Source organism: Sciurus carolinensis, chromosome 2 (assembly GCF_902686445.1).
Source record: "Sciurus carolinensis chromosome 2, mSciCar1.2, whole genome shotgun sequence".
Taxonomy (NCBI): domain Eukaryota; kingdom Metazoa; phylum Chordata; class Mammalia; order Rodentia; family Sciuridae; genus Sciurus; species Sciurus carolinensis.
This window is the reverse complement of record NC_062214.1, coordinates 84,749,429-84,776,565: the sequence shown is the minus strand read 5'-3', so window position 1 is coordinate 84,776,565 and position 27,137 is coordinate 84,749,429. Positions and strand designations below refer to the sequence as shown.

Sequence of the window (27,137 nt, the reverse complement as noted above, 5' to 3'; positions counted from 1 at the left end):
AAATTTGTATTTAGAGTATCTAATGTCAGTCTGATTTCAGTTTTGATCTTTGTGCTTAAAAGATCTGAGTACTTTTTCCCCCTTTATTTTTAAAGTCTAATAGCTTTTTTAGCATGTTTTTCAAGTTGATTATTCTGGATTGGTTTCCCCAGGCATTTGTTGGGTGTTTTTGGTGTGTTCATTTAGGTCTTTTCTTACTTACAGGAAGTTTCTTGGATTATAGTTTTAGGTATTCTATTCAGGTGTTGTTTTTCTGTAGGATCTCTAGTTACACATATTTGTTTTCTTCTGTGACTTTCTTCTACTTCAGCCACTTTCCTTCTTTACCTCATTTTCATTCTTTTGATTATTTCTCTGCTTTTCTTCAGTGCTGCTTGGTAAATATTTGGCTGTACTCTCCCTTGAACCTTGTAATTCAGTCTTTGATTTACTGAACAAAGGATACAATCAACTCTTAATGTCTTCCTTCATATTGTTAATTTCTGCTTTTAATTTTTAAATTTCTTATTCAAGACAGTTTTTTCTTTACTCCAGATACATAATTGAGGATGTTTCATTCAGTTTGGAATATTGTGTTATAATTTTTTTCTTTATGTTACTTTTGGGAGAAACTGAGTGAGTTTCATTTTCTAGTCTTAAAATGATTTGTATAGATTTATTCTGTTTTTGCCTATTTATTTTGCAAATTTGTTTGGTTTATAAAAATCTCAGTGCAAGGATGTTGCTTCTGTCAGTGTAACAGTGTACATTTCCTTCAATGTTTGGTTTTCTTTTTGTGGTGAGAAGTAGTTGTGTGTTGCTTGGTCCTACTTTATTTTTTGGTTCTCTTTTGTCCTGCAAGGCTCTACATTTCTCCTCTTTGCCCTTTTCCCCTCTTTTCCCTCTTCATCGTCCAGTCTCTAAAGGGCTCTCTACCTCCCTTTCTATCTTGTCAAAAGCCCTGACTTTTGAGGGCAACTACCTTGAATAGCATATGCCCTTGAAAGTACATGCTCTGATCTACTTCTGCTTTTCCAGTATTTTTACACTGTTCCTGATGATGATTTCAGTTTGGTTTTAGGTCACTGCTAGTTCCTTTCTTCTCCTTTTCATACAGTCCCCCTCCCATATTTCCTTTTCTGTCCATTGAACTCTCAATAGATGTATCTAAGAGTTTGTTAGGATTTAGTGTTTATTTTTGTACTTATAAGTGACTTGATATTTGGATATTCTCCAGCTTTTAGTTTGTGTTATAGACATTAATTTTGTGTTCTTGTTCTATGTTAATTTTTTGGAAGGTGAATTGGAATGTTCAGTTTATGCCTCTGCCTTTACCTCATATGTGTATATATATATATATTTGTGTATTTACATATTATGTGTATATTCCTATTTTTCTTCTACTAAAATGTAATTTCCTTAAAGGGAGCAACTAAGTTTTACTCATCTTTCTACCTCTACAATAATCTCAGGTCCTTTTTCTTATTAAGTTTTAAAAAAAGGTTTCAGTATAAATGTTAGTCTGTTTTTGGATTATCTTATCTATCCCCAAGGCTATATAGATATCTTAAAGATTATAACGTGAAGTTAAAATTTACCTAGATTTGTAACTGTGCTTGTATAGACTTAGATAGCCAGTACTTGGAATTATTTATTACTTGAGAAGCTAGATATATATAGAAATTACTATCTTGCCCATGAATGTAAGAACATGATATAAATGCATGTATATATGTAAACATACGTGTGTTTGTATATATACATGTATATGTATCATAAAATGATGTCATTCAATATAGAGGAAAATTAATATAGCATTCTTGTTACTATTCTTGTCACTTGACTATTATATGAAATGATGTATCAAATCTTTATTCACAGTATGAAGAGATAAACAGCAATGATTCATTATGCTACTATATTAAAAGTTGGTTGTGAAGGTCAAAAGTACTATATGAATATTTAATGTTCTAATGAAATCTTAGAGGAAATGATGCTGTGTTCACCAAAACCAGTTTCATGTTGAAATCTTGCTGACAATCTTCTGTCTGGGTCATGCAGCAAGTTAAATTTGGTATAACTTTCCCATGATAACTGCCATTTTTATTAGAGGTCAAACCTTTGTCAGTTTATGCTTTGGAAAAAGAAGAAAATTATGGGTATGAATAAAAGGGGATCAAGCTTAAGAATACATGTAGAGATTTATGTATAAGTGATATGTGCTGAATTATGTGTCCCTTCCTAATTCATGTATTGAAGTCCTAAGCCTCGGGACTGCCTTTTGGAGAACCTGTTTTTTCACTTAGAAATATACCATATGTAAATGTTTTTGTTAGTAGAAGTAGGTAGAAAGATAATAAAAAATTTAATAAGCATTGAACAAGACATACTCCCTGTAAAGGTAAACAAGCATACATCATAAAACAGAATGAGAGAATTCCAAAACCTGGTGTTCTTGGACAAGTCAATCCACCTCTCCAGAGCTTAGTTTTCCTCACTCAGATAATAGATATAGCAATAACTGCTTTACTTAGTTTCTTTGCATACTTGGATTATTCAACTGGCATTATAGTCAGTATAATTACTAAATGAATATAAATCTTGAAGGTGGTTAAAATGAGTATGCCTTTCAGAATTATCCTTATCATATTTTGCATTACAGAAATAATAGTTATTCCCTTTATTGAATTGTTGTCAATGATACTGTTGTAACAAAAGATATCTAAAGACACAATTTAACATTATTACTTTTGGCTAACTTTGTCTCTATCTCCTCCCTTTTCATCTTCTTTGTTTCCTATCTATATCTACAGCCTTCTATTTGTTTCTTTCTGGTATGACTTTAGTTTCTCAAATATCCAAGTGTCTGTAACTTTTTAAACATTGTAAGAGGGGCAGGGGAGGAGGAGTGGGAAAAAGGAAGGAACTGCAGAATGAAATTGGCCAAATTACATTATGTACATATATAAATGTACCATGGTGAATTTCACATTTATGTATATGTATAAAGCACAATTTAAAAAAACACTAAATAAATAGAAGGAAGACCAGTAGAATAGAGGAAGGGAAACATGGAGAGGGAGGAGCAAAAGAGAAGAGGACACACTGGAGACTGAAATGGAGCAAATTATATTCAATGCATATATGATTATGTCAAAATGAACTTCACTATTTTGTGTAACTAAAATGTACTATTTTCATATTTTCCCCAAGGAAATTTGGGGATCTTTTTCATGAATGTGAAAAAAAAATGATCATCTCAATCATAATTTTAGTTTGTGATCTAAAAAGAATGACTTCTTATTAGATGACATCTTTAAATTCCTTAGAAGAACCTGTTAGTGCCTAAGAACCCCTATTATCGGCATGCATGAAAAAGAACTCCAGTGACTAACTGTAATGAACATGCATCACATAGATGATTGCTTATTATTCAGCACCAGGAGAGAAACGGGATAATAAAAATTAAAGAAAACTTTTTTAAAAAGGAGGAAAGAAAAAGGAGAGAAAGGAAATTAATGTTTATTTTACTTATAGTAATATTAAAATTGATTTCTAGGCTCAGCTGTTAGTTGATTGTATTAGTAACATTAATAAAGTTTTCCATCACCATTAACTGGAGTATTTAACAGTAATTGGTAATTATTGTGGGGCTGCATTGTTGCAATAGGAATTACAAAGTTGTAATATTCTAGCCTCCTCTTCTTCTCCCTCTTCTCCTCTTCTTTCTTCTTTGTCTTCTTCTCTTCTACCTATAATTCTTCTGTAAAGAAGATACACTCCAAAGACTAGTTGGTACAGAACAGACAGGATAAAGTTATTCCCTTTATCTCTGTCCACTATCTTTGAATTTTAATTCTAATTAAAAATTTTTATTTCCAGAGGGTTAGTGTCTTTTCAGATTTGCATGGATTTTGTTCCTATTTTCAAGCCTGTTTTTATTGCTTGCAATATAGTTTTAAAAAATATTTTGTTTGATAATCCCATTATTTGAATTTGAAATCTTTTTTTTTGTATTTTTTTTTATTATTGTATACAAATGGAATACATGTTGTTTCTCTATTTGTACATAGAGTCAAGGCATACCATTTGTGTAATCATACGTTTACATAGGGCAATGATGTTTGATTTTTTTTTCCCTTCCCCCCCACCCCTCCCACCCCTCTTTTCCCTCTATACAGTCCTTCTTTCCTTCATTCTTACCGCTCTCCCTATCCCTAACCCTAAACCTAACCCTAAACCTAATGCTAACCCCTCCCACCCCCCCATTATATGTCCTCATCCGCTTATCAGTGAGATCATTTGTCCTTTAGTTTTTTGAGATTGGCTTATCTCACTTAGCATGATATTCTCCAATTTCATCCATTTGCCTGCAAATGCCATAATTTTATCATTCTTCATTGCGGAGTAATATTCCATTGTATATATATATGCCACAGTTTCTTTATCCATTCATCAACTGAAGGGCATCTAGGTTGGTTCCACAATCTGGCTATGGTGAATTGAGCAGCAATGAACATTGATGTGGCTGTATCTCTGTAGTATGCTGATTTTAAGTCCTTTGGGTATAGGCCAAGGAGTGGGATAGCTGGGTGAAATGGTGTTTCCATTCCAAGCTTTCTGAGGAATCTCCATACTGCTTTCCAGAGTGGCTGCACTAATTTGCAACCCCACCAGCAATGTATGAGTGTTCCTTTTTCACCACATCCTCGCCAACACCTATCTGACTATGCCACTTGTTTCTACTGACTGTCAACCAGAATGCTTTTATTTCCTTTTGAACTGTGAGTTAGTTTTCCTGTTGTTTGGTACTTTATCTTTGAGAATCCTTTGGGATAGTTTCCCCCATAGAGAATTTTAATCTGTTTTTGTCAGATTCTCATAGGCATAGGCAGTTTTGGACTTTTTCAAAAATTTTTTTCTCCTCTTGAAATATCTTAGACCACACATTTAGTGTGGATTCCAGCTTCAAGTTTTGGTTTGTGGTTGAAAGTAATCAGGGAAGAATTTTACTTCCTTTCTACTTAGCCCCAAATGTTGAAGTAGGCAATATTTCTGGGATAGCAGGTAGGAAAGTTTTTTAACTATTTCATTTCATTTTGAGGATGTAGCCCTTCAGTTCCCATTTATGGACAGGTATGGAGTTAGACTCTCTAACTTGTGTCTCCTAGAATTTGTCTTCTGTCCTCCAGCCTTGACGATCATATAAACCAAAGCTTAAGTTTATAGGTTTTGGCAAATGCCCTAAGACCATAAAGGCCAGTTTCTAGCTTCTGCTCACCTCTCTGGGTTTCCATCTTTACTCTCTTTTATCTTTTTTTTTTTTTTTTTTTTTTTTTTTTTTTTTTTTGGTTCATGTAGTCCTGATTTGTTTTAGTAGGTCATGAATGCATTTGGGAAGATTTTTTCCAAATTTATTTTGTCCGACATTTTAAGTCATTCTATCAGCAGTGCAAACACCAGCATTGTACACTTTTTTCTTTAACTGAGCTTCACTCTTCAATAGTTACTTATATTCTTATAGATCACTCTAGTTATTTTATGCTTTGTCAGTTTTCTATATATAAAACTTTAAAAGCATACCTGATAATTTGTTCTAATATTTCATTTCATTTGTGCCTGCTAGGTACATAGAAACTATTTAGTAAAATTCTCACTGAGAAATATTAATGATTTCATTCATATTATTTCAGAGTTCATGATACATTATTGATATGAAAGAGTAAGAACCCTTTTTCTAAAGTACTTAACTTATTTATAAGGGTAACTTTCCAATTTGAGATATTTGACAGATATTTAAGAATTGTTAGTTAAATACCTATGCAGCATACATACATACATGGAAATTTTATTTCTTTCTCTATATTTTATTATGTAAGCACAAAATGCTGTAAAATATTTTCTTTTCCCTTTGAGATGTGAATTTTAGTCAGTAGGGACAGATTGTTCTTCTATAGGTTCTTTAGCAGATAGGAAGCAGATGTGGCATTGGGAGGAGACTACTAGGGAAGAACAAATGTATGAGTAATCTGGAAAAAGATTAAAGTCAAATATGAGTTAAATGTCAGCCCAGCTTTTGGACCAAAGCTTTTCCATTCTTGTTACTCTGAAGAGATGAGCAACTGAGTGTTCTTAACAAAGAGAGGCGGGTGGAGGGAGACTGTTGCCAGTACGCCACTATACTTACTGTTCTATTTCCAGGTTATTTTTTTTTTTTAAAGCAGTCTGATTTTGATTTTCTTTGGTTAGTTGGAATATAACCTTTCATTATCCTGTATTCATACTTAAGAATATTGTCCTATTTGTTTAGACAAGGTCTTTAAAATTATATGCATTTCGTCAGTGTGCTTCCAGGAATGTCTGGCATGTTTATTGGTCAAATGCCTGGCAGATGGAAATGACATTTGGCGAGGAATCTCCTGGACCAATACAAATTTACTGTTACTTTAATAAAACCATTCAAAGCATAAAGACTTCAGTCATCATCTACACTAGCAACTAACCTGGGAGTTGGCTGTGAGGATAATAACTATTGAAGATTAAGTGATTCTCCCATTCCCGATGCCCCCTTTGTTGTGCTTGATTTGTAAACATAGATCAAATGGGCACCTACAGGTCTCTTTGATCTCTGAAATGCTTCATATTGATTACATTCACTGGGCATACTTTTTTCTCTTATACATACAGATATGATTTGTATTTGAATTCACTGAAGATGCTGTTTAGTTATAGGTGTAAAACCCCCATTATTAGACTAATTAGATTGGAAATTATTAGACGAGTTTTACTCCCCAGAGTAATTTATAAGAGATAGGGATGGGAACAGTTATAATAACTTTGGTTTAAAATTATATGTAGTGATAAGAAATAAATCACAGACTCAAATCATAGACTCTCTGCAGTCTAATCTGTATAAATAGAAAATATAAAATTATAACCTACCTACAATAAAATGAAATTATCCAAACTCTATGCTTCTGGGCATATTGTTTCCATTTTTTAGTGCAGCTACCTGATTAGTTATGTATATAGCTCATAATGAATCTTTAATATCATATCTTTAATAATTCCAAGAATAGTGTAATAAAGCATATATTTATTTTTATCAAGGATAAGCCCTTTGGAATAATTTCAATTCATTATTTTCTTTCATTCATTCACCAAAACCTTATTATACACTTATTGAATGATAGGTTAGGTGTACTGGCAGTAGTCATGGTATGTTTCTGAACCACAAGAAGCTTAATTCTGTTCAGTTATATTAGGCCATTGAGGGGAAATAATCTTCAACATAGACCATCTCCTGGCTCTATTGCTTCTGCTCTTCACATTAGTTAATATATTAGGATTGAGATTATAGTTCCTATACTATGGTAGTTGGAGGAAAACTTAGTGAAGTCCCTTTTGAAACATGTCCTAATAGCCAGTGGCCACCCGTGTTCCAGTGTTGCAGATAAAGGAGATAAAAGTGACCTGTTAAATATGTATTTTTACAGTTTAATCTCTATTTTCTCCGAGTCAGTTTTTGAGATAGAACTTATATGTAATAAAATGAACTAATTTTAAGTGTAGGATCTATTAATTTTGACAAAGCATGTACTCTTATAAGTGCAACTGCAAGTGTTTTCCTGAGAGAAAAACCTTGGTGGTATTCTAGATCCCTCTTATCACAACCAAATGATTACTAATGTCTATCTATTCTACATTCTAAACTTCCACAGAAACTATCTCCTCTTTACTTTTACAACAACTATTATAGTTTCTGATATTTAGGTCCTGACTGTTTTATCTCTATTACTGCAATATAATGACCTCTTTCCTTTGCTTTATACCCTCTATAATGTTACTAAAATGTGATTTTCTTAAGTGCAGTTCTTTTTTTTTTTTTTTTTTTTTTGCTGGGGCTTGAACCCAGGGCCTTGTATATGTGAGGCAAGCACTCTACCAACTGAGCTATATCCCCAACCCTTTAAGTGCAGTTCTTATCATATTAGTCCCCCAGGCTTAAAATCTCTTCTTAGTTCCTGCCCCAAACCTTGGTTTCTGAGAGGGGGAGTGGTGTAGAGTGGTAGCTTATGTAATGATGACATCATTTAACAGATAGGAAATACACATAGAAAATATATATGAAGGGCATGTGATAAGTTAGTTCATTTTAACAATGTGGAAGCAATAAAACATTGCCTTGTATTTCAGTTTTGAAATTATCAGAAGTACTGATTCTTTTGATTCAAGCTTTATGTAAGCAACTATGGGGAAGAGAGGCATATTTTAAACAACTATCTCAACTACCAGAAACTTCTAAGATTTTTTGTATTCATGAAAGAAATGAAGTTGGTTCATGTCAAATGGGAAAAATTACAATATTTGTTCAAATTAACTTACACTTGAAATGATTATTAAGTAAATTTACAATCTCTCATTTTCATCTACATATATCAACCTGGTTTTAAAATGTCTGCTCATAATCATGCAAACATTTCTCAAAGACAATGTAGTGCAAATTAATATCAGAATATCTTTTTACCTTGATTGCAAAGAAAATATGACAATAAAAAACAGTGAACTTTATTCTTGCTGTAAAACTTGCCTCCACTTTAATTGCCATTAGCTAGGTTATTTTATGTACCATAAATATTCTGTCTTCTAGTTTTTTTTAATACATAAGAAGGAATTTTCAATACAAAGCCTAAACAAATAAAATATTTTTAAGCACTAGTGTTCATATTAGGTATTTTGAGTCACTGACCTCCCATATAAATAAGCTTTACCAAGGTGCTATAGTATTTAGAAAAGTGATTATTCCTTTCTTTAAAAATGAAAATCCCAATCACAACCCCAGAAAGTTGTTATAGATATTAAGAAATGGAATTTACAGTTCAGATGGAAAGGCCAAGACCAAGAATAGTGGCACAATACTGAGGAAGAACACAGTTAGAGGACTCACATTAGCCCATTTCAAGAATGTTTTATATGGTTAAAATAAGAAGATGATAAAATTACAATTTCTCTAATCCTAGTTTATTGCCATATAAAGGAATTCACTTTTTATTATTTACAGTGCTCAAAAATGGGGCACATAACAAGATTAAATCTCACAGAGAACACACTATATAGATGAGATACAGATATTGCATAGTGAGTGAGATACAATTTAGAGTCCAACTGTTACAGCCTAGTTGCTCCAGTAGGATGCAATCACACCTTTGTAGATGTTAAGTCAAATTGAGATTTGAGCAGTACCTTCCTATGAGAGGTTTTTGGGTAGGAATGTTTAATCAGTACAGTAGAAATCCATGACCACACTCAAGGATGCTCAACAGTAGCAAGCAGTGCTGTTGTTGGTGGGTGAGGCTTTGTAGAACAGTTCAAAGGCCAATAGAGGGTAGCCCTCTCATAGGCTAAACTCTCAATGTCTGTGAAAATTGTGGATTTATATGTGTTTTGGAGTCTGATACTCAAAGCTGATAACTCACATATATAATCTGATAAGATGTGATATAATGTTTTCATGGGGAGGGTGATTATATTCCACATTCATAGCACAGGAAAGCATGCTATTCACATAGCAAACTGTGTATTTAGAATCATTTCAAAGCTATGTTACAAAGACCATAATGACCAAGGCATCATGGTATTAGTAAAAGAACAGATATATTTATCAACCGAACCAAGTAGAAACCCAGAAATAGACCCACATAGGTACAGCCAGGTGATCTTTAAAAAAGAAGCAAAGTTGATTCAATGGAGAAAGAATACTTTTTCAACAAATGGTTCTGGAACAATTGTATGTCAATATGGAAAAAAAAAAAAAGAACATAGACATTGGTCTTACATCTTTTATTAAATTAACTCAAAATGGATCATAGATCTAAATGTAAATTTCAAAATATAAAAATTCTGGAAGAAAACATAGGAAAAAATCAGACAACTTTGGATTTGGCAATAAGCTTTTAGATTCAAAACCAAAAGTTTGATCCATTTAAAAGAAAATCAGCTGGGCAAGGTGGCACATGCCTGTAATCTTGGTAGCTTGGGGGTTGAGGCAGGAGTAGCATGAGTTGAAGCCAGCCTCAACAATTTAGTAAGGCTCTAAGCAACATAAGTGAGACCCTATCTCAAAATAAAATATAAAAAGAGCTAGGGACGTGGCTCAGTGGTTAAGTATACCTGGGTTAATCCCAGTACCTCCACACACACACACACACAAAAATCAATTAAGTTGCACATCACTAAAATTAAAAACTTCTACCCTGTGAAAGACATTGCTAAGAGAATAAAAAGATAAGCCACTGACTGAAATAAAATTTTGTAAAATATATCTGATAAATCACATATCCATAATATAAAGAGACTTTTAAAACTCAAACACAGAACAAAGATGGGAGGCCCAAGATGGTAGAAGTGAGCAAGACAGCATTCCTGGATCTCCTTGCAGTAAGAGGGAAGGCAGTGAAGGAAAACCAAATTGAGAGACATTTGGTAAATACCTAAACTTGAGAAACAGCAGAGATCAACTACAAAGGTTGAATAGAATGAGACCTGGCCCAAAAGCTATAGCCCTGTAGTAAGTAGGGCTCAGTGGCATTGCTTAAAGTGGGACTGATATTTGGATCAACAGAGATCACACAGTGAATTAAAATATCTTCATCTGTATAATCACCCAATACAGGTTCTTAAGAAGCTCACAATGTAGTCCTTCACTTAGAAGAAGTCAGAACCATACTGATAGATGGGGACACATACAAACAATATGAAAAAGCAAGGCAACAGACCATCCCAAACAATTCCAAATGCCTCAACAACAGACTTCTTTGACACCACAGTGGGGGAAATGTCAGAGAAGGAATTTAGAAAGTTCATAGTTAAAGTGTTATATGAGGTAAAAATGATGTAAGAAGTTAAATCAGAGAAAATGCAAGAAGTGAATGATCTCTTCAATTAGGAAATAGAGATTCTGAAAAAGAACCAATCAGAATTTCTCAAAATGGAGGAATCAATAAACCAAAATAAAATTTCAATGGAAAACAAAGATAAAATATATAATCTTGAAAATAAAGTTGATCATGGAGAAAAGATGTTAAGAGACCATGAACAGAATTTTCAAAAAATATAGGATAACAATTAAAAGGACAAATTTAAGATTGACCAGGATAAATGAAGGCACTGAGATACAGACTAAAGGAATGCACAATCTTTTCAATGAGATACTATCAGAAAAATTTCCAAACCTTAAGACTGAAAAATAAAATCAAATATAGGAGGCATATAGTACTGCAAATATGCAAAATCACAATGTACCCACTCCAAGGCACATTGTAATGAAAATGCAAAACTTATAGAACTAGAACTTTAAAAGCTGCTAGAGAAAAATTACTGGTCACATTTATAGGTAAACCAATCCTGATCTCAAAAGATTTCTCAACCCAGACCCTAAAACCTAGGAGGTCTTGGAATAATACATACCAAGTTCTGAAAGAAAATGCATGCCAACCAAGAATACTATACCCAGAAAAAATTAAGCTTCAGAATTGAAGATGAAATAAAATCCTAAACTAAAGCTAAAAGAATTCACAACTATAAAGCCTGGTTTACAAAGCATACACAACAAAATATTTAATGAAGAAGAAATGAAAAATAACCATGAAACAGAGAGAGAAACTACAATAGAAGAATAATCAATCAAAGGAGAATCTAATTCAACATAAAAACTAGAAATAAAATGACAGGAAATAAAAATCATCTCTCAATAACAACATTGAATGTAAATGGTCTAAACTCATCAATCAAAAGGCATAGGCTGGCGGATTGGATTAAAAAACAAGACCCAACAATGTGCTGTCTCCAAGAGACTCTCCTTGTAGGCAAAGACATGCACAGATTGAAGATGTGAGGATGAGAAAAAACATCATTCTCATGGATGTCATAAACAGGCAGGGGTTACTATTTTCATAACAAATAAAGTGGACTTGAAGCAAAAGTTAATCAGAAGATACAAAGAAAGTCATTTCATACAGCTTAAGGCAATCATAGAACAATAAGAAATAATAATCGTAAATAATTATCCCCCAAACAATGGAGCATCTACATACATCAAACAAACCCTTCTCAACTTAAAGAAGCAAATATACCACAATGCAATAATACTGAGCAACTTTAACATGCCTCTCTCATCACTGGATAGATCTTCCAAACAAAAAATAAAGAAGCCACAGAGCTAAAAACAATAATTTGGACTTAACAGACATATAGAGTATTTCATCCACCATGACTGAATACACTTTCTTCTCAGCAGAATATGGATCATTTTATAAAACAGAACACAGTTTAGGCCTTAAAGCAACTCTCAGCAAATATGAAAAATAGAGATAATACCTTGCATTCTACCAGATCATAATGGAATGAAATTAGAAATCAATAATAAGATAAAAATTTTTAAAAACCCTTTAAAATGTGGAAACTAAACAGTACACTTCTGAATGATGAATGGATAGCAGAAGAAATCATGGATGAAATAAAAAAAAAAAAAACAACCCTTGGGAATCAGTCTAACAAAAGAGATGAAAGACCTCTACAGTGAAGACTACAGAACACTAAATAAACAAATTGGAGACAACCTTAGAAGATGGAAAGACCTCCCTTACTCCTGGATAGCAGAATCAATATTGTCAAAATGGCCATATTACCAAAAGTACCATACAAATTTAATGCAATTTTTATTAAAATTCCAAGGACACTCTTCATAGAACTAGAAAAGGCAATCATGAAATTCATTTGGAAAAATAAGAGACCCAGAATAGCCAAAGCAATCCTTAGCAAGAAAAGTGAAGCAGGACACATCACAATATCAGACCTCAAACAATACTACAGAGCTACCGTAATAAAAACAGCATGGTATTGACCCCAAAACAGACACATAAACCAATGGTACAGAATAGAAGACATAGAGACAAACCCACATAAATATAATTATCTCAGACTAGACAAAGGTGCCAAAAACATTCACTGGAGAAAAGACAGACTATTCAACAAATGGTGCTGGGAAAAATGGAAAGCCACATGTAACAAAATGAAATTAAACCTTTATCTTTCACCCTGCATGAAACTCAACTCAAAGTGGATCAAAGACTTAGGCACTAGGCGCTGGGAAGATAGCTCAGTTGGTAGAGTGCTTACCTCACAAGTATAAGGCCCTGGGTTCAATCCCCAGCACTGCAAAAAAAAAAAAAAAAAAGGGAAAAAAAAGAAAAGAAAAAAAAGAAAAGAAAAGACTTAGGCACTAGAACAGAGACCCTGTGCCTACCAAAAGAAAAAGTAGTCCCAAATCTTCACCGTGTCAGCCTATGATCTAACTTCCTTAACAAGACCCCTAAAGCACAAGAAGTAAAACTGGGAATCAATAAATGAGATAGAGTCAAACTCCAAACTTCTTCTCAGCAAAAGAAACAATGAGTAATGTGAAAAGAGTGTCTACAGATTGAGAGAAAATCTTTACCACATGCACCCCAGCTGAAGTATTAATCTCTAGGATATATAAAGAACTCAAAAAACTTAACACCAAAAAAAATATAACCCATCTTCTAAGGTGTTCTTTAATTTCTTTCTTTAGTGTTCTGTAGTTCTCATTGTAGAGGTCTTTCACCTCTTTTGTGAGATTGATTCCCAAGTATTTTATGTTTTTGAGGCTATTGTGAATGGGGTAGTTTTCCTAACTTCTCTTTCTGAAGAATAATCACTTATGTATAAAAATGCATTGGATTTATGAGCATTGATCTTGTATCCTGCTACTTTACTGAATTCACTTATGAGTTCTAAGAGTTTTCTGGTGGAATTTCCTGGTTCCTCTAAGTATATAATCATATCATCAGCAAATAGGGATAGTTTGAGTTCTTTTTTTCCAATTTGTATCCCTTTAATTTCTTTGGTCTGTCTAATTGCTCTGGCTAGAGTTTCAAGGACGATATTGAATAGGAGTGGTGAGAGAGGGCATCCCTGACTTGTTCCAGATTTTAAGGGGAATGCGTTCAGTTTTTCACCATTTAGAATGATATTAGCCATAGGCTTAGCATAGATGGCCTTTACAATGTTAAGGAACGTTCCCACTATCCCTATTTTTTCTAGTGTTTTGAGCTTGAAGGGGTGCTGTATTTTATCAAATGCTTTTTCGGCATCTATTGAAATAATCATGTGATTCTTGAGTTTAAGTCTGTTGATATGGTGAATTACATTTATTGATTTCTGGATGTTGAACCAACCTTGCATCCCTGGGATGAAACCCACTTGATCATGGTACACTATCTTTTTAATATGTTTTTGTATGCGATTTGCTAAAATTTTGTTGAGAATTTTTGCGTGGATGTTCATTAAGGATATTGGTCTGAAATTTTCTTTCCTCGATGTGTCTCTGTCTGGTTTAGGTATCAGGGTGATATTGGCTTCGTAGAATGAATTTGTGAGGGTTCCCTCCTCTTCTATTTCATGGAATACTTTGAAAAGTGTTGGAATGAGCTCTTCTTTAAAGGTTTTGTAGAACTCGGCTGAGAAACCATCAGGTCCTGGACTTTTCTTTGTTGGTAGGCTTTTGATGACTTCTTCTATTTCATTACTTGAAATTGGTCTATTTAAATTGTGTATGTCCTCCTCGTTCAGTTTAGGCAATTCATAGGTCTCTAGAAACTTGTTGATATCTTCGAAATTTTCTATTTTGTTGGAGTATAGATTTTCAAAATAGCTTCTAATTATGTTTTGTATTTCAATCGTGTCTGTTGTGATATTTCCTTGTTCATTCCGAATTTTGGTGATTTGGGTTTTCTCTCGTCTTCTCTTTGTTAGTGAGGCTAAAGGTTTATGTTCCTGGATAGGCAGAATTAATATTGTCAAAATGGCCATACTACCAAAAGTGCTATACAGATTCAATCCAATTCCAATTAAAATCCCAACGATGTACCTTACAGAAGTAGAACAAGCAATCATGAAATTCATCTGGAAGAATAAGAACCCAGAATTGCTAAAGCAATACTTCACAGGAAAAATGAAGCAGGGGGTATTGCAATACCTGAACTTCAACTGTACTACAAAGCAGTAGTAACAAAAACGGCATGGTATTGGTACCAAAATAGACAGGTAAATCAATGGTACAGCATAGAGGACACGGACACAAACCCAAATAAATATAATTTCCTCATACTAGACAAAGGGGCCAAAAATATGCAATGGAGAAAAGATAGCCTCTTCAACAAATGGTGCTGGGAAAATTGGAAATCCATATGCAACAAAATGAAACTAAACCCATATCTCTCACCGTGCACAAAACTAAACTCAAAATGGATTAAGGACCTCGGAATCAGACCAGAGACCTTGCATCTTATAGAAGAAAAAGTAGGTCCAGAGCTTCAACATGTCGGCTTAGGACCAGACTTTCTCAACAGGACTCCCATAGCACAAGAAATAAAAGCAAGAATCAACAACTGGGATAGATTCAAACTAAAAAGCTTTCTCTCAGCAAAGGAAACTGTCAGCAATGCGAAGAAAGAGCCTACAGAGTGGGAGAAAATCTTTGCCAATCATACTTCAGATAGAGCACTAATCTCCAGAATCTATAAAGAACTCAAAAAACTCAACACCAAGACTACAAATAACCCAACTGACAAATGGTCTAAGGAAATGAACAGACACTTCACAGAAGAAGACCTACAAACAATCAACAAACATATGGAAAAATGTTCAACATCTCTAGTAATAAAAGAAATGCAAATCAAAACCACCCTAAGATTACATCTCACCCCAATCAGAATGGCGATTATCAAGAATACAAGCAACAACAGGTGTTGGCGAGGATGTGGGGAGAAAGGTACACTCATACATTGCTGGTGGGGTTGCAAATTAGTGCAGCCACTCTGGAAGGCAGTATGGAGATTCCTTAGAAAACTTGGAATGGAAACACCATTTCACCCAGCTATCCCACTCCTTGGCCTATACCCAAAGGACTTAAAATCAGCATACTACAGAGATACAGCCACATCAATGTTCATTGCTGCTCAATTCACCATAGCCAGATTGTGGAACCAACCTAGATGCCCTTCAGTTGATGAATGGATAAAGAAACTGTGACATATATATACAATGGAATATTACTCAGCCATAAAGAATGATAAAATTATGGCATTTGCAGGCAAATGGACGAAATTGGAGAATATCATGCTAAGTGAGATAAGCCAATCTCAAAAAACCAAAGGAAGAATGATCTCGCTGATAAGTGGATGATGATACATAATGGGGTGTGGGAGGGGTTAGTTTTAGGGTTAGAGTGAGGGTTAGGGAGGGGGGCAAGAATGGGGGAAGGAAGGACTGTATAGAGGGAAAAGAGGGATGGGAGGGGTGGGGGGAAGGGGAAAAATAACAGAATGAATCAACCAACATCACCCTGTATAAATTTATGATTACACAAATTGTATGCCTTTACTCTATGTACAAACAGAGAAACAACATGTATCCCATTTGTTTACAATAAAAAATATATATATAACCCAATCATTAAATGGTCTAATGAACTGAACAGACACTTCACAGAAGAAGAAAGGCAATCGATCAACAAATATATGAAAAAATGTTCAACATCTCTAGCAATTAGAGCAATGCCAATCAAAACTAAGATTTCATCTCACTCCAATCAGAATGGCAGTTTTCAAGAATATAAGCAACAATGAATGTTGGTGAGGATGTGGGGGAAAAAGTATGCTCATACATGGCTGATGGGACTGCAGATTGGTGCACCTATTATGGAAAGCAATATGGAGATTCCTCAGAAAACTTGGAATGGAACCACCATTTGACCCAACTCTCCCACTCCTCAGTTTATACCCAAAGGACTTAAAATCAGCATACTACAGTGAGACAACCACATCAATGTTTATAGCAGCTCAATTCACAATAGCTAAACTATGGTACCAACCTAGATTCCCATCAACAGATGAATGAATAAAGAAAATGTGGGTTATGTATATATACAATGGAATATTATTCAACTTTAAAGAAGAATGAAATTATGGCATTTGCTGGTAAATGGATGGTGTTGGAGAATATCATGCTAAGAGAAATAAGCCAATCCCAGAAAACCAAAGACCGAATATTTTCTCTGATATGTGGATGCTAATTCACAACAAGTGGGGGAGGGGGCACTAGGGAAGAATTAGATTAGGTAGAGGGGAGTGAAGATAGGAGAAGGGTTATGGGTGTAGGAAGGATAGTAGAGTGAAACAGACATTATTACCTCATGTACATATGTGACTGCATGACTGATGTGATCCTACAACATGTACAATCAGAAAAATGAGAAATTATATTCCATTTATGTATGACTGATCAAAATGCATAAATGCACTCTGCTGTCATATATAACTATTTCAAACAAATTAAAAATTTAAAAAAAAACTGCTGCATTCTCACAATGGACCATTTCTCATTGATAAAAACATTAAGTATGAAGCCATGAAAAGTCATGGAAGAATGCACTTTAAGTGCACATAACTAAATGAAAGATGTCAATATGAAAAAGCTAAATGCTAGTAGTATTTAGTTCCAATTATTTGACATTCCTTAAATTCCAAAACTGTAGAGACAATAAAAAGATCATTGATTTCCAGGAATTAGGGGAAAGGGAGGAAAATTGAATGGATAAACCACAGGAGAATTTTGGGGGGCCATGATGACTATTCCATATGATACTTTAATAGTGAATATATGATATTATGCATTTGTCAAAACCTGTAGAACATTACAGTGATAAAACATGAACCTCAATGTGTGCAAATTTTTAAAAATTAAATAATTATTTAGGTACTTGGAAGATCCATGAAAGGAATGCAAACTCTAAGCAGAGAATCTAACAATATATTTCAAATGTATAAAAAACTTCCATGAAGGGGTAAGGGATAGAGGCACTGACTTATATAACATGGGAAGTTAATCTGTGAGACTCAATGCAAAAGGAATTATACTTAATCACTGTATTTAAGTTCGTAAAATTATTTCCCATTGTGAGTACGGTTTATAACTTCTGATACCTCTATACAGATATACTGGAATTGAGTAAGTAAATAGGTAGCAGATAGTAGAAGCCAGATTTCTCTTTGTTGCAGTGGGAATTTTCAGACAAGAAAGGACAGTAGGCTAAAATAATCCATGTGGTAATAGATTAGATTTGGAGACATTACTATGAATTGTGTTTAGCTTAATATAGATACAGATGGTTATAAAAAGAAATGTTAAGGTATATGTATGTATACGTGTGTGTGTGTGTGTGCGTGTGTGTGTGTGTGTGTGTGTGTGTGTGTATTTCTCTCAGCTGAGTGAGAGGACCTAAAAGAAATGATACCACATTAGCAAAAAGTGTACCTAGTTCCTAGATCTTTGTTTCTAATATCATTCTCCCATAACAGAAACTGTGGTTCCTCAGAGATGAGGTGGATTCTAAGAATTAGGCAGGAAATATTTGAATCCACAAAACATTATAGTACCACAAATTAAGGAAGCACTAAAAATAGTAATCCAAATTGATGGGAGTCAAGGAACATATAGGAGTTAATTGAAAGAATTTCTAAAATGGCCCAAACAGGAACAATTGGAACAACAAAATAAGTAAAGTAGTATTATCAGTAACCCAAAGCATAAAATAAATAACCATAAGTCTAAACTGATAAAAATATATAAATGGATCCCCAAATACAAATCTCCTGGGAAGAGAAATTCTAAATAACTTATTAGATAGTGTGACCTCAAGGAGAGGGAAATTAACTCCTTCCTAAGTGTGGGGTGCACATTGTATAGTGACTTCCTTTCAAAGTTTCAGTATAAAAAAAGGGAAGGAATGATAACTTTACATTGGAGAAACCTGGAAAACACTGCCTGAGTCAGATGATCAAGGCAAATATCAACAGTGATAAGTCAACATAGATACCTTAACCCCAGTGTAATCATGAGAAAAATATCCAACAAATCCTAACAGAGTGTATCCTACAAAATAGCTGACAAGGTTTCTCAAAACTGTCAAGTCTATTGAAAACAATAAAAATCTGAGAACTGTCACAGTCAAGGGAATCTTAAGGAAACTTGACAATTACATATAATGTATCCTGAGTGGGATCCTGGGACAGAGAAAGAAGAATAGGTAAAAACTAAGGAAATCTGGATGAAATTTGGACTTTAGTTAGTAAGTCTGTATTAATTTTGGCTCATTAATTGTAACAAGTGTACTATACTAATACAAGATGTTGTTAATAGGGAAAACTGAGTGTGGAGTATATGAAAACTCTTTGTACTATGTTCTCAATTTTTCTGTAATTCTAAAATTGTTCTTTTAAAAGTCTGTTACAGAATTTAAAGTATTATTTGAAGGCCTCAGAATAATCCAATGGTTTGTTTCTCCTGTAGTTTTGACAGTGTTTCCTGTCTTGCTGACTCTACTTCCCTATCAGACATCACTTTTGATGGCAACCCAATAGCTCAAGAGTCATGGTACAAACACACTGTCCTTCAGAATATGATGCAGCTGCGCCAGCTAGATATGAAGAGAATCACGGTGAGAACATTTTCAAAGTGTTTACCATATTGTTTTCCTTAGGTGGATTAGGAAATTGATGTGCCTACCCTTTGCTTAAAATTCTTCTTAATTTTAGTCAATTATGGAACTATGCATTATCATAACTGTATATTTCATAATTAAAATTCCAATTTCTACTACCTGCCCCCATCTCCAATTTTATTGAAAAGAGAGTTTTGTAAATTCCTTGCCTTCTATTTAAATTAACCATCATGCTTATTTTACATTCTTGCTTAATATCCAACTAATAATTTATTTTGGAATGGATGGTAAGGACTTCATTAAGTGAGTGACATAGTGCAATGATTAAGAACTTGAATGCAGGAGCCAGACTGAGTCTGAATACTGGTTTGACTACTTTCAGCCATGTGACCTTTGGCAATTTAGTTGATCTTTATATATCTCATTTTACTCCAAGTAAAATAGGAATCATAATTACACTGTGACATAGAGTTGTTGTGAAGATAAAGTATCAAACTTTGGAGGGGTATGAGGCTCCTAGAAAGTTTTGTATGGAGTTATTTTTGTTAATGTTGTACCTCCCAATGTAACTCTTTTTAAAAATTAATTCTCTATTTGCTTTACTTCAATATTTTGATATGGCTGCTGATCTCAGTGTAATCATGCATATGCTAGCCCCCTCTTTTTAGGTACTCAGTGCATATTAGCATAGAGAACTTTAAGAAGTTCGCTAAGAAAAAGACTTGCCTGACTTTTTTTCATTGTATTCCAAATTTATTTATTTTTCTCAAAAAATATCTATTAATAGCTTCAGTTTGATCATCTCTGTCCTAAGAAAAAAAAATCCCAAGCCTCTGTGTTTTCTCTTCTAGTGTCTGCTAATTTTGACGTGGATTGTGTTGTCATCTAGGTTTACTCTATTGTCAAGTGACTTGTTCTTTGTATACCAGCTTCACAGTGTGTGCATTTTTTTTTCATTTATGATTTAGCAATATTATGGACATTGAGGGAGGCTATCAAATATTGAAGTGTGAATGAAGTAATCTACATGAAGAACCTCCTAGGGTTCTCCCTCTCTCTCTGTTCCATCATGGACATATGATTCTTTGTCCTCTCAGATTAATTAGATCTGTACTATCAACATTATTTTATATTTTAGGGATAAATCTTTACCCTTGCCTCTAGGTCTTTCTTAATTAAGCATCCTTGATACTTCTGATTGCTCTTCCTGATAAGGTTGAGCCTAGTGGGAAAAGTTAGCTATAGAGCAGATTTATACAAATTAATTTTTAATTAGGTGTTTTTCATAGTGAATGTGTATGTCACACTTGTCTACCCAACCAATATAGTATTTATGATAGTAACCATTCTTCCTTTTTCTTTTCCTAACACATACAGATATTCTATAAATTTTTTTCCTTTTCCTTCTCTTTCTCACATAATGCTGAGGATGTAGTTGAACTTACTAATGTTTAATAAAGTCTTATTGATTGAGTGAAATTTACTTAACTTTCATTCCTTAAATAAAGGAGAATGATACTGTATATATTCATTGTTCTTTCACATTTCATAGGATGTGTCTGCCTGGTAAGGAAATGGGGGAAGGTCACCTGGAAGTAGAATGGGGGCATCTGTAATGATAATTAAAGAGCAACAATATTTATAGAGCATATAAACATAAATATAGAGCATATCTGCTCTTTCATGGTTTAATTTTTAAAATTAAAAATTAGAAACACTCTCAAAGTTATAAAAAAGAAGTACAGTACAAAGAATGTTTTTTCTTGAACTATTTGAGAGTAAAATGCTGACTTGATTCCCCAACAACTCTATAAGCAAAGACATCTCCTATAAAACCACTGTATAACATAAAATTGAGAAATAAACATTGAAAAATTGCATCTAATTCTTGTGCCACATTCAACTTTCACCAGTTATATTAATCGTGTTCTTCATAGCAAAATGATCCAGTGCTAAAGATGCATTTTGTTATCATGTCTGTGTTTGTGTGTGTGTATGTGTGCGAGTAAGGTGTTGTTTTTCTGGAATAGTTCCTTGCTCTTTCATGACTTTGAAAGTTATGAAGATTACAGGTTGGTTATTTGGTATAATTCTCAATTCATATTTTCTGCTGTTTGCTCATGATAAATTTTTACTTATGGGTCTGGCTTAAATGTCATAAAAGTAAATTTATGTTCTCATTGCATCCTATCAAGAGATATGATTCATATTTATTCATTTACTGATGATGTTTACTTTGATGGTGTTTTCCAGGTTTTTCCTTGTGAAGCTTTTCTTTACCTTTGTAATCCCATTTCTCATAGAATTTTAAATTTATGCATATCAGTGTGAACTGATGATATTTAGTTTCACCTTTCTAGTTAACTTTTTAGTTAACCTGAGTGTGGAAAAAATGGACCTTTTAAAGGATTCCTGATAAGCAGGTATTTGAAGCTGACTACCTGTTTTGTGAATAAAGTGTATTGGAGCAAATTCCTATTCATTTGATGGTGCCTGTTTATTTACTTATTGTCTGTGTCTGCTTTGATGTTGCAGTGGCAGTGTTGAGTATTTGCTAGAGACTATATGTCTATAAGCCCCAAATATTTACCATCTGGCTAAAAATTTTCTGACATTCATTCTTTAACAATTTTTTCTCTTTAAAAACAAAATCTTGATTCAACTTTGGTATACATGTACTGTATAAACATTTTAGCTGAGGTGAATTACACAAATATGTAAGGATCTTCTATGCACTAAGGCTATGATTTCTAAACTGTGTGAACTCACTTAGGCATTGTGGAATATTTTTAAGTTTTTAAAGGAAACAGTGAGATTTGGCATCTATAAGTCACAGAGCAAACTACTAGCTCATGATGGTTTACCATTTTAACATCACATCATACCCTTACAAAGCTGAGTTTTCAGTGGTCATTATGATAAAAACAAATAGTATACCCAACCAGTGTGAAACAGGGAGTGAGGGTAGCAGTATCCAATCTGATGCGTAAATCTGATGTTTGAGAAGTTATGAAATGCCCTACAGATTACACACATTACATTGGTAAATATTTGTGATTATTTAATAATGGTATTAATATTTTTCTTTCAATTTACATATATTATTTTTTCAAATGGCTACTAAGTTGCTTGCTTAGTTGTTTGGATCTCTCTACTTAGTAAATGGAGCTGCTATATATTTCTTTTGACCTAAAGGCACTTGTGAAAAAATTCCTGATAAAACTCTTAAGCCTCATGAACTGAGAGTTTCTATAATAGGGTTGTGGTAGACACTAAAAATGACAATATCAGAGTCACAAATTGTGCTCTAGAGTTAATTACAGTCTGCTACAGAAGTCTTTGAGCTGGAATTTGCCACTCCTTGATCTACTACAGAGGTAGACTTATAGTCAGATGATGATGCAAAATGACAACGCAAGTTGGATGAGACAGTTAGATCATATTTGTGTGTGTTTGTGCATATCCATGTATATGGCATATCCATACATGTGTATATATATGCACGTGCTTGTATATGCTTAAATACACACTTATATGCTTACATACACACTCTCATATGTATACATGCATGGACACCCTAGGCAAAAATGATATTGAAGAACAAAGCAACTCCTGAGTCTGCCAGAGATATAGGAAAAGTTTCGAAGGAGAATATATTTGACTTAAAACTTGAAGAATGACAAGGAATGAGGATATATCTATGCAAAATAAAGGTGTGCAAAATGCAAAGGGTGCTGAAAGAATATAGCAGCTGTTGAAAGTACCCAGTGTTTGCATTGCAGTGTAAAAGGAGACATGAACAACACATAACTTAACGAGTGTGACTTTATTCAAATAAAGTGTTATTTACAAAAACAATTAGCAGGATGAATTTGACCGGTGAACTAGAATTTGTTAATCCTTGATCTAGAGAACTGAATAAATTGCTAGACCATTGGAGGTCATTTCTGGGATATGGTGTAGAATAATAGAGTAGCTGAGGGTTAAGGTGAACTCATTTGTTTTTAAAAGAAAAGAAAAGAATATAAATTCTCCAAATTATTTCAATCAACCTAATATTATGAAAGAAATATAAACTGAATTATTAAAAGATGGTTTTGAGTACTTAAGGAATTGATCACTAGGAGGCAGCATTAGTTCACTAAAAGCAATCCATACAAAACAAAATTAGGTTCCTATTTTAGACATTAAAATTTTTTTAAATTGATGTAGTATCCGGACACATTTATGGGGTACATTATAATGCATATATAAATGTGTGATGAAAAAATAAGGGTAATTATTAATAGACCCTTTCAGAGAAGTGTCTCTGATTGTGTTTTGGTATTTAAGCAAAGCATTTGGAAAAGTCTTTTTTGACATCATTTTGAATAAGCTGTATGATAACATGGTTAAGTGGATTTTTTGATTCCCATGTATCTACAAAACATGAAGGAATGGATTGATGCCAACCTTTAGAGAATCTGTACTGATGTGCCATGAGGGGTTTTCTTCTTGCCTGTTCTATTCAACATTTTTGTTAAGGTCTAAATGAGAAAATTCTGATGTTACTCTGGTAGAGTGTGTAAATGACAGAAACTAACAGAAGAAGTCAGAGATCCTCATATATTGATTGATTAAATCAGAATCCAAAAGTAACCCATTAGTCTAGGACAGGGCTTGGCAAATTATAGCCTGCAGGCCAAATCTATTCTGCATCCTGCTGTTGTTTAGCTATTAAGCTAAGAATTTTTTTTATAGTTTTAAAACATATTTTGTTAAAAATGGAAGAACAGAGAAGAATATAAAATAGAAATCATATACAGCCCAGAAAACCTAAAATATTTACTATCAGGCCCTTTACAGAAAAAGTTTGTTGACCCCTCATCTAGAAAAATAGAATTTAACAAAATTTAAGAAAAACAGATAAATTGAAAATATTGTCATAATGACAATCTAACAAAACAATTTTCAGCACAAATGCAGGGTTGTGGAGGATGAGACTTAGCAGTTGTGTGAAAATAATGCATTGGAATTGATAAGCTCAACCTGAATTAATTCCAAGAAGTGATTGTTAAGTTAATGTTACTTAAAATAATATTCATTTATAGAAATAAAGACATTGGGAAATGAAGACAGTCATCCCATTTTTTCTTCAATAATCAGATTACTCCTGAATTATTGTTAGTTTTAGAGGAGAACAATAATTTGAGCATTTCCAGGGAAGCTGGTTTGATTAGTTAACAAAGGAGAAGATATAAGGGAGATAATGCTGTGGCCTTTAACTACTTTCACAACTTTGGGGTGGGTAGGGGGGACAGAGAGAGAGAGAGAAATAAAGAAGACACATTTTGAGGAACTAGAACAAGGGCCACTATATAAAAAAAATTCTGGGAAGTAGAATTTTCTTCCTTTTATTTGTAAGGCAGCATTTTGGGAATACAGGCACAATTCTCACAATTCTCAAAATTCTGAAAGAAAAAATGTCAGAGTTTCTACCTTAAATCCACATTTAGTTGCCATAATATAAACATGTTTACAGTTTGCCCCTTCAAAAAAATGAAATAACTCACTTCAGACAAAAGTAGGTTTCTTCTTTCGGTAGACATTTCTAACACATGATGATTTGGTTCTCCTCTCCTTTTTGATGTGGAAATATGGCATTTCTCCTCCCTTCTGAAGTTTTGTGTTGCCATGTAACTTGCTTTGGCCAATAAAATGTGAGTAGAAGTACTGTATCTCATTTTCAGGCAGAATTATTTAAAAGCCAATGCATGATTCTCTGTGCTTTCTTCCTCTGTGGTGGTCATTATGGAAATATATATTGAGTTGAAGATGCTATTGATAATAGCACCCAAGAACATTTAGCCACTACATTGAAGACATTTGCAGTAGATTTGCATGTTCAAAAAATAAACTTTTCTTATTATAATTCAGTGTCACCTTAGACGTTGTTACAGCAGCATAACCTATTGAGTTTTCAACCCCTGACCCTCAGCTGTTAGTTTTTGATGGCTAATTCTCCTCCTGGTAAACATCAGGTGCATGGCTTCTAATCTTTATTTAACACTACCTATGACACTGGAAAAATCAGTTTTCTCTGTTAAAAGAGATTGAGTGAAAGAAAAATAAGTCTATCTCTTCTAGAACAAAAAACTTGTGATTTTAAAATGTTTCAATTTTTTTGCACATTCAAGGAAAACAATGGCTGTTTCTAGAATATGTGGTTAAAAAATGCATTGCCTCGTACTTTTGAAAATTCCACAGAATAAATTGCTGCCTATATTAGGACTACTATTTATTTTGGAGTAAAACTTCTCATAATATATACATCGTTTTAGAGCTGTAATAATCTGCTAGCAAAGTATAATCTAGGTTATCAAACACCTATTAAATCATTGCACTACTTAATTAACTTAAAATTATTTTTATATTGGTTTTCATAGTCAAACTAAACTAAGAAAAAATGTAGTTTTTTTTTGTTTGTTTTTTTTTTTTTTGGTCCTGATCTTCTCCCTTTCTTTTGCTACATAAAGGATATGGCTTTTGTCCCAGACATTGGGACTGGACTATTATCATGAAGGTGCCAGGATTTTACAGGTTTTTTTTCCTGTCTTACAAACAGATTTATAGTTTTATCTTCATAAGTAAAGGTTTATTTCTAAATTTAGTTATTCTATAATTATTTGAGCTGAAATACAGCCATCAATGTAAAAATTCCTTAAAACACTCAATATTTAAATTGATTGGTAAAAACCCAGTTTTCCAAGATTTAGATTTCCTTTTAAAGCTCTACTGCCTTTAATAGAAGTTGAAATTCTTTTTGAAAATCTGATGAAATCATCTCTTAAGTATGTGTAGTACGTGATCCATACAGTTTCCAGTACTGCTTGAAATTGGCTCTTTGAATAACCAATCTGTTTCTGGTTCACATTTTATAGATGATTCAACATTGAACATCAGTATATTTTTTGCTCTTTCAAGTTTGTTCTGAAATAGGTTATACTCTGTTACCAAATCAGTATTTATTGTATAAAAGAATTTGATAGAATCATTAAACCGGCTATTTTGCAATGCTAAGAATCAGAGTTCTGAATTTTTTTTTTTTTTTTTTGGTACTGGGGATTAAACTCAGGAGCACTCTACCACTGAGCCACATCCCTAACCCTATTTTGTATTTCATTTAGAGACAGGGTCTCATTGATTTGCATAGCACCTCGCTTTTGCTGAGGCTGGCTTTGAACTCATGATCCTCCTGCCTCAGTCTCCCAGGCCCCTCCCATTGCGTTTATGGGTGTGTCCCACTGCACCCAGCCTGAATTTTTTATTCAGTTTATTTCTCCTCATTACCTCTATTTAGCTTTTTAAAGGAATAAGAATTATCTTCCATTTTGAGAAAAAGCACTTGAAATTTGTCAAAACTCACATTGAATTTCCATTCCCTTTAAAACAACTAAATCATGTGGCAGATTTCTGATGAATTCTGATCTCACTTTTTTCATCTCTCTAAAATTAACTTTAAAAAATTTAAATATATCTTTATTATAAAAATACACTACAATTTTCATGGCAAGACATGGCTTCTGATTCTGATCCTCAT

General features: G+C 33.5%; 1 protein-coding gene across 1 annotated transcript in view; it reads left to right on the top strand.

Moving 5' to 3' along the window:
• Window positions 1–27,137, top strand: part of Lrrc49 (leucine rich repeat containing 49) — a 174,688-nt gene that overhangs the window by 79,308 nt on the left and 68,243 nt on the right. Inside the window, 1 exon segment of the mRNA XM_047542463.1 lies at window positions 19,408–19,555. Coding sequence (XP_047398419.1) covers window positions 19,408–19,555 — 148 coding nt within the window.